The 9,366-nt window shown below is 37.1% G+C and overlaps 2 protein-coding genes across 2 annotated transcripts; one reads left to right on the top strand and one right to left on the bottom strand.

Moving 5' to 3' along the window:
- The first annotated feature begins 3,181 nt into the window (after positions 1-3,181).
- On the top strand, positions 3,182-5,377 carry LOC126792759 (uncharacterized). The gene is made up of 7 exons (XM_050519229.1): positions 3,182-3,551; positions 3,636-3,722; positions 3,826-4,095; positions 4,183-4,484; positions 4,589-4,714; positions 4,820-5,137; positions 5,223-5,377. The coding sequence occupies exons 1-7, from the start codon at positions 3,263-3,265 to the stop codon at positions 5,331-5,333; spliced, it is 1,503 nt and encodes a 500-aa protein (XP_050375186.1). The 5' UTR covers positions 3,182-3,262; the 3' UTR covers positions 5,334-5,377.
- A 318-nt stretch (positions 5,378-5,695) lies between these two features.
- Positions 5,696-8,786, bottom strand: LOC126792758 (probable WRKY transcription factor 3). The gene is made up of 4 exons (XM_050519228.1): positions 8,048-8,786; positions 6,738-7,414; positions 6,476-6,634; positions 5,696-6,276 (listed from the first exon to the last, which is right to left on the bottom strand). Exons 1-4 carry the CDS (start codon positions 8,477-8,479, stop codon positions 6,009-6,011), a joined length of 1,536 nt encoding a protein of 511 aa, XP_050375185.1. The 5' UTR covers positions 8,480-8,786; the 3' UTR covers positions 5,696-6,008.
- Positions 8,787-9,366: the final 580 nt, after the last annotated feature.

Below are 9,366 nucleotides of genomic sequence, written 5' to 3'. Positions count from 1 at the left end.
GGATGGTGACCGAATCACACTGCTGTATGATTAGATGATCACTTAATCAACATTGTAGGCATTTGGAAATCAAGTAAATACAAACTTACAGAGTAATACTGGGCCGACAAATTAACCAGTTTTTCCCTTATTTATAATAATTGAAACAACTTACGAGTTACGAGACTTATGACTAAGATAGTTAAAGAGGAAAAAGTCCAAAAAACATTAGACACAATGCTTTGAAGATGAATAGAACACACAAAATACTATCACATTTGCAGTTATGCAGTCACATATAAAGCGACATATTGGAAATGAAATTATGAACATTTAGGTTAACGTGATCATGATGGAAACTTTAGGCTATATATCTATATTCAGATATGCTGTAAACGTGTGACTCAAATTCATATAAATATACTTGGAATGTATATCATCATGACTGTTGTATGATACTTTAATGAACATGTATTAGATGAAATTTGTGTCTATATAGATGATTTTCAAGTGATGAGATAGTAAATATGCTACTACGTTCAAATATATAATGTAATATATTGGAGAAAATTAATAAATTACATGTTCAGGTTTTGGTCTGCTACTAGTTTAAGAATAGTAAATCCAAACTTGATGGTTAATTATACTGTAATGGTTGGCATTTATTCAAATGAAAATTTTTCTATTAATGTTGTTGAACAATGACCTGGCTATATGACTTCATTACAAGTGGTCGTCTGTAATTTAAAAATAAACTAGTTTATAATATATTTAGTAGAAAATTAGAGATAAATCCAATATTGGAGTCTCCTTTTGAAGTTAAACCCAAACCCAAATGTTTTTTCAATTTACACCCAAATTCTTTTTATACAAGTCTATTTTGCCCTTTTGATCATTTTAATTTGCTTAATCTTAGCATCTAGTTATAAAATTTCATTTTATATGTCTAATTCAAACTCTCAAATAATTTTTCATTACATTGAATTGCTGATATCAAAGTTTCTTTGAGAAAAACTTCTTTATATAGCTAGTATTAAAGTTTCAGAACACAAACACTAGTCCAACTTTTATAGATCCTATGAAAAAATTCCAAGCTAGCTTGTTGTGTATTTGTATCATTTGTTCGTTTCAATTTTTTGAATCTACTAATAAGGTACGTATGTCGTTATCCATGCAATATGTATGTATATATACTTTCTCAAATCTTTTCTTTTCGTATCATTGTACATGAACTTTGTATGGAAATAAACCTTTGTTCTAGGTTTCAATTTTTCATTTTTTTTCTTCATTTTTTACTGATACCTAATAGATAAAAGCATGCATATCAGTATAAATTGTAAATTCAACCTATGAAAAAAATCTTTAGAATGATAGATACCTAATAAACAGGTTGATATAAAAATTCCTAGAAAATATGTAAACATCCATATAGATACATACCTAATCATTAGGTTGTAATTAAAAATTAAAAAACCTACTAGATAGGGAAAAAACTTATATATATACCTCAAATGTAGGTTGCATTGTTGTTCATATGAAATCTACCTATGAAATAGAATATTTAAGTTATTCAAAAAAATAGAAAGTTTGTGTCACCATTAAGTGATTTCGATATTGAATTGATTTAAATTTGAAAAGCTTCTGAAATCTAGATATGTAATTAAGGAATGTTCCATTATTTCTAAATTTATGATGAGTAAAATAAAATTTTCAATTATTAAGGGACTATGAAAATCTATAATTAAGGTAGTAAATGAGAGCATAATTTGTTAATTGACTAATCAGCTTTTAATAGTGGCATTTTGTAATTTAAATTTAAGAGAATGTCAATAATTCAGTGTATAATGAAGCAAAAATCATGTGAGTTTCTTTTAAAAGAGCTTTAAAAAATTGGGTGTATAGTTCAATACCCCTGTATTTAGTGATGAGTATTAAATCGAGAAGTTTTGTTGTCTCCTAGTTTTAGATTTTTTTAAGTGTTATTCTATTACTATTTTTATTTATCTATGAAGTACAGCCCTTGCTCATTTCTGAGCTGGTCATTTATCCTGGTTCCCCTTGGTAAAAATTGTTTGTCAATTCTTGTTTCTCTCCAGGTCAATTTTCTTGTACCAAGTAATCAAGTCAGATCGTAATCCAAACCTGAAAGATAATCCAAACAAACCAAAAAAGGAATATCTTCCTATAAATAAATCAGGGCACGTCAGACTAGGGAGGAAACTAAAACAAAGAAAAAGCGTAGGAAGCGGGAGTGTATAATAAGCTTCTCCAACAAATCCAGAGGCACTCCCAAAAATAGGATCCGACTTTATCGCAAAACTGCTGTCTTTGTATTTCGGATGCTCAGATTTTCTTCCCTGCCGTCCTAATTAGTTATTCATTCTTTGCATCATCGTATAAGTTGATAACTACCCTTCACCGGAAAATCCATTTTCGACGAACACCGAAACGTACAGAAGCAAAGAAAGGCGAGCGCAGACACTAAGGAAAGGAGGAGGCCTAGTTCCTCACCGGGAACGACGGTTTTCCTCTCTCTTTTCTTCTCTCGCCGGAGTCCCCCCCCCCCCCCACCAGGTTGGTTTTCTCTTCTCATTTTGCATGCATTATTAAATATGTTGTCCTTGCTGATCATGATGACAATTTTCATAGGTTTACTCGATCATATCTACTGCATGCATTGTTCTGTCTTCTGTCTTTTCTACCTTTTTTTGCTGTTTAACTCTCCTGATGAACTGTATTAAGGGAGTTTGAATGATTGAAAGTCTTGCTGTGATTATGCATTTACTGTCTCTTTAATTTTTCCATTACACCTCGCAACTACTCACTGCTTGTGATTGTACCACCATTACTTTTATCTTCGTTTTTTTCAAGACTAAAACATACATATCAATATATATAGATCACTTTCTGGTTCTTAAACTTGCAGCCTAGCTATCATTGTGTCTCTACTTGATAAAAACTTGTTCAGGCCTCAATCTAATTATAATTTATTTTCCCAGCACCTCGATCGTGTCAAGTTTTAATGTTGAACGCATTCTCATCTGAGATTTTAGCTTTGTTGGTAGTTATTACTCTTTTTACCAAACGAATTAGGATTTTTATCGATAATGGGGTTTCTTCAGGTTCTCTGTTCGAAGCTGTTGTATTGAGTATGGCAATGTGATACAGCCTCTTTTCAATTTCCACGGTGCCTTCTGTTTTTGCAAAGTTGGCACTCCGACCATTTGAAGATAGGAGGAGGTGTGTGGTTTTGTAGAAACATATCTGAAATAGAAGCTGAGTGATGGGTGTTTGTGTCTCAAAGCCGAGTGAAACTATCAAAGCTCAGACGAAAAAAGTCGAGAGACATGGCAGAGGCCGACTCCGACGACGGGGAAGGAAGAGCAAGAAGGTAGCCTCCACCGTTATGAACTCGGACATTCCTGCTCCGACGAGACGGTCTGTTAGTGAGTTTGTGCATCTAGATTTTGAGAAGGGTGCTGCAACCACTTGTAAAAGATCTGAGGTTTCCAACGGCACATTTCATCTAACTCAGCTTCAATGGAACCACAGTCAAATTGATGCTAATGGTGGTAAGGATACTTAGCTTTGATCACTTACTAAAGTTTCTTGGAAGTAAGTAATTTCTGATCAGAAAAATTGTCTTGGTAATGCAGGGAAATGCCAAGGACCTGAGACATGGTTTGACTCGCATACTATACTTGATTCTGATTCAGATGATGACTTTGCTAGTGTACAAGGAGGTGATACTCTCAAATCCTAATTTTCCTATGAGTACTTTTTTCATGAGTGTTAGCTCATGATCTTAAAACTGCTAGTTCTAATTTGTAATATTGGGTTTGTCAGATACATTTCCTCCTATGGTAGTAAGTAATGGAATTGGAAGCATTCCAAACAGTCAATTGGTCCAGTATGAAAGTGCAGCATGTATCGTAGATAATGGAGGCAAGTATGAAGGGTTTTATGAAAGTTATCTGAAAATCGATGGACCTGGTGCACGCCAATCAGTAGAGAAAACCCAAGTCAGTTATATTGACAAGAACCAGCCTATGCCATCTTCAGTCATAATGCTTTCCTATAAGAGACAATCCATTGACAACCCTGAAAGGACTTCATGTGTGTACTCAGCTTAGCATGATCTTGTAATTTTTTTGAACTCACTTGATAGATCATTTTGTGATTAATATCGGCTGAAATGTGCAGGTGCTTCTGATCAGAAGTACTTATTCCGTCCTAAAGCGGCACTACGCATTCCTTGTTCACCGATAGAGAAGCCAATTCCAGGATCCTGGTCTGAAATATCGCCTTCAGTCTTCAAAATCCGCGGAGAGAACTATTTCAAAGACAGACAGAAGTACCCTGCTCCAAATTATAGCTCATATGTACCAATTGGTATTGATATGTTTATCTGCCCAAAGAAGAGATATCACATTGCTCAGCATCTTGAACTTCCTTCTGTAAAACCACACGACAAAGTTCCTTCCCTCCTCATTGTTAATATACAGGTACAATGCAGGCTCATGTTCGATGATACAAGTGTTTCTAGTGCAATAATTTGTGACATGTTTTTCAAGCTGACAAATGTCAAATGGTATAATTGTTGTTGCAGTTGCCTACATATCCTACTTCAGTGTGGGGTGAGTGTGATGGTGAAGGCATGAGTCTTGTACTATACTTTAAAGTTAGTGAAAATTTTGACACAGACATATCTCCTCAGTTTCAAGAATTCATCAAGGTAATTAAAGATCTTCCCTTATCTTTCAGTATTCACATTTTCTGATTGTAGTGGTGCATACTGCATAGTGTAACTTTTGTTCTCTTTCTTTGTTTAATGTCACAGAGATTTGTTGAGGATGACACTGAAATGGTTAAGGGGTTCGCATCAGAGTCATCGGTTCCTTTTAGGGAAAGACTAAAAATTTTGGCCGGATTGGTGAATCCAGACGAGCTCCAACTGAGTGCTACTGAGAAGAAGCTTATAAATGCTTATAATGACAAACCAGTGCTTTCCCGTCCTCAACACAATTTCTTCAGGGGACCTAATTACTTTGAGATTGACTTAGACATACACAGGTTCAGCTACATCTCCAGGAAAGGGCTTGAATCATTCAGAGACAGGTTGAAGAATGGGGTAGTTGATTTGGGACTAACAATTCAGGTACATTGATTCACAATTTTAGCTCAATGTTACATTTTGTACTAGTTGACCAACCAAGATTAAGTTTGTTTATACAACATTTCAGGCACAAAAACAAGAAGAACTACCGGAGCAAGTCTTGTGTTGTATGCAGCTGAATAGAATTGATTTTGTAAACCATGGTCAAATACCTACTCTTGTTACCATGGACGACTGACTTGGACAAGCCCCTACTATAGCGTCCTGGAGGGTTTGCCATAGTTTATAATTCCGGTGGAGAAACTGATAAGAGGGTGTAATTTTTGGTTCTGTTTGATAAACATTAGATGGTTACTACCTATTCAATTGGTGCAGCGGGCATCCAGAGAAATTACAAGAAAATGGATTATTATTTTTGCAAATTGGCATCAAAGTCCTGTACATATTGTAGTCGTTGTGCCTTATTACAAATTTACATTTCATTTGCCAACAATCGTCTTTTATCATCCTTACCCAGTATTTATCGTAATCATGGTAACAATGCTCAATAAAGGTTCTTGGAAGAGAATAACCTAATGTGTACTAGAAATCAACCGTATGCCTAAACATTTTCCTGATATTCAAACATAAATACAATAATAACCATATTACTGCATCTCCATATACAAAAGAATGCACACAAGTTATGAATCTCAAGACCATATGCTTGTAACCTAGTTTACATACAGCAAAAAAAATTTGAACCCCCAGACTTTTTTGCATTACCCCTTCTCTTTATACATCAGCACCAGGGTACTTGGCCTCGATCAAAACTACGGCCACAAGTGCAAAACAGATTCAGACGAAAATCACATTAAAATATTTTGCTTGATCGTGCACATATCAAATTTTGTAGACTGAAACACACAGAATATTATGTTATTTTTTCTTCTTTTAAACGTAAACGCGCTACTGGCTGTTTGTCATTGTTTCGAGTTTCCATCTTGCTAACTGATGCATGCTTTTCAGTTCCTGGAATTGATGCCTTGTTGTTGGCTGCATAGCGGCTGCCAGATTTAGAAGCAGGCACATCATGATTATGTTTACCTTCATATGTTGTTATGACGGCTTTAGGATCTGTTGCTGCTCTCTCTACATGCTTACGTACATTACATCCTTCGAATGTGCATTTATAATAACTCCTGGCAAATGCAGTAAGGCAGCTCAGAAAAATTTTAGACCGTAGATGCTAAAATAGATGAAATCTTCACATAAATGGAAAACAGCAAGGGAACTAGAAAGTTTAGCTATCATATAAGATCAGGATTTTATGCTAGCACTTTGAAGAGTTGATTGATGCAGGTCACGTAAAAACTCTTAACTAATGAGGAGCGGTGTTACCTTGGATAAGGATTGCCTTTGACAACTTTCTGCCCATACTTTCGCCATCTGTAGCCATCATCTAACAGATCAACTTCACTGGTTGTCTGCACTATGATTCTAGGCTCTGTCACGGTCCGATGGGAAGAAGCTGGTTCCGAGTGCCTGACCTCCATATTTCTGGTGAATAGATAGAATTTCATTAAAAGCAGAAGAAAAAGAAGTAACATCAACTGGTACACAATTTAATGTGTGCCTATCAGTAGATGTAAAGAATCTGTACCGTCTCTTGGCCTCAGGTTCATCTTCATCTTTTTCTTCTACTTTTGTTTCAGCATCTCCAACTTCCTCACTGTCACTTGTCCCAGATATTGCTTGGCTAGATTCCTGACCCTGCCTAGACATTGAATAAGTACCTTCTTTTGATTTGTTCGAGTTCCCACCATGACCTTGTGAAGCTAAGTCATGATTCACCTGAACATTTCCATTTTGATTTCCAGAATCCTTTGGGCGCTTAGACACAGGATGCTGATGATTATGCTCCCCCTTGTAAATGATTTCAGTTATCTGGCCATCAACTGAGCGTTCAACCTTTTTCTTGACAGGACAACTAGGATGCGTGCATTTGTAATAACTTCTAGGAAACTCACTCCCCTTCACCTGCTTCTGCCCATATTTTCGCCAATTATAACCATCGTCATTAGGCTTGTCGACAGTCAATGAAGATGGTTGGGATCTCTGGTCTGAATGCGAGATATCAGACGATTCTTTCACAGAGACTCCAAAATCAGGTATTCCAGATGGCATATCCTGGGGAGGTGTTGTACTCGAACTAAAAATTGGAAGCTGTGTCATAGATGTAGAGTGTTCATTTGGGATATGAAAACTGTAGGATTGGGATTGTGAAGCCTGAGCTGTCACTTGAGCTAAGGCCTGTTGATGCGTCATTCCAAAGGCTCCCTACATTATTCACAAATCACAACAATGAGAAACCAACACAATTAGGGTAGTGACTATGTACTACACCAATTACATAGAAGTAGAAGTATAAAAGCCAAAAGCCTCGCGCATTTATGAATGTACTACACCAAAGCTACTCATTTAAGTCTCTACAAGCACCTTGGAAGCTGATTCTATACATATAGTGAACGACATTCTTTAATTGTTAAGGTGTTATTCCTAGAATGAGAGCTTCAGCTATCACTAGAACTCAGCAGCCTCATTCAAGTACTTGAAATGACAAGAATCCCTAACTTACAATTGTTATATGTTAGTTTTGGAAACCATGTGATAGCCAACTCAAACTATCAGTTGCCATATATGGGAGTGTCATTCTCATTCCTTGAGAATTTTGGGACTTGAAGATGAACCAAATATGGAAGTGCCTTCATTACAATTACTTAAAAAGGTCTCAGATTATAAAACACGACAAAAAATTACTACTTTCTGTTCCCCTAAATTTAAGCAGCAAAAAACAAGAAAATGTACTACCAAAATAAGAACAGGAAATGAAGAAAAAGACTGGAGCTTTTACCCAAAGCGTCAGACTTTCTAAATATAGCAGATACTAGCACTTCTGAAAGAGACTCCTACCTGTCCCGGGGAGAATAGCGCTCCCGGCGAGTCGAGGAAGCCCGCTGGAAACATAGGCGACAGCGGTCCAAGCGACAACCCCGCAGCTTCATTCTGCTTGAACCGGAAACCAGAGTTGTTATCATCCCCGGAATTCCTATCTTCAAGCTGCGGAAACCCGGCCCTGTCCGCCGGAGGCAGCATGGCTCCGGCCAGTAGCTGAGAAAACGACTTGCAGTCTTCCCCATCAGAGAAGAAGCTAGAAACCAGAGTCATCGGCCCCGGACTGAACCCAGTATTCCCGCCGGCGCCGGAGTTGTTAAACAACGACTCAAAAGAAGTCCTCGGCGGGAGAGTGATCGTGGGGCGCGAAGGCTGCGGGGGACGAGCTGACGTGGCCGGCGGTGGTGGAGGTTGCTGCTGCCGCTCTTCTTCTTCTTCGTTCTCAGCCATTTCTGATCAGAATCAAAACCCAACAACAACAGCAACAACAACCAAAGTACCAAAGTCTCTCTCTTTTTGTTTTTTGTTGAACTTGGGTGGATCTGAAACTCGTAGCAGAAAGTCCACGCCGCAGAGATAATAAGATACGAAAAAGCTCTGCGATTTTTTGATCTGCTCTTTCTCTTTTTGTCCTATTTTTTTGGTGTTAAACTATTTTAGTTAACTTTCTGAAGCTTCTGATATCGACGTGGTGAGCTGCCGTGTTGGTGTTGGTGGCTAACTGCCCTCCCACAACCTCCATCTCCATCCCCGAAATGACAAACCTGCCCACGGAGACTTTCTGGAACTACCCGCCTTCAGTTGTAAAAAGGGAAATTTATGGACTTTTACTGGATAATTTCCATGTTTGCCTTATTATGGCGCAGACGTGCACTGCCCAGTGCCGACGATATATACCTTAATACACGAGAGTGACGAGACACAGTCTTCTTCTTCTTCACCTGGTAACTAAAAATTTCGACTCGTTGTTAATAGGTTTGATGAAGGGTCGTGTAATCCTGATGTCAATTATCATCGGAGAAATTATTATATATATTCGTCACATATCTAAGGTGTCGTATTCTTTTAATGTCGTATTTTTTTAATGTTATTAGTTTATTTTTTACTGTAATTGTTTCTGATTGGTTCTTATATGTAAATAATTTTTTATTATTTTCACCTCGTACATGTTAATTATATTATGACGTAATATAATTGGTTGGGACAACACATAACAATGACACATGATGTAACGGGTACACAGAATAATTACTCTGATCATAATGGCCACAATGAAGTAGTTTGAATTGATAAGATTGAGTTCCTCGTGAGGCGAGATATGTCTTATAGTTTGATGT

Source organism: Argentina anserina, chromosome 4 (assembly GCF_933775445.1).
Source record: "Argentina anserina chromosome 4, drPotAnse1.1, whole genome shotgun sequence".
Taxonomy (NCBI): Eukaryota; Viridiplantae; Streptophyta; class Magnoliopsida; order Rosales; family Rosaceae; genus Argentina; species Argentina anserina.
The sequence above is the reverse complement of the archived record's forward strand: the minus strand, read 5'-3'. Positions and strand labels throughout refer to the sequence as shown.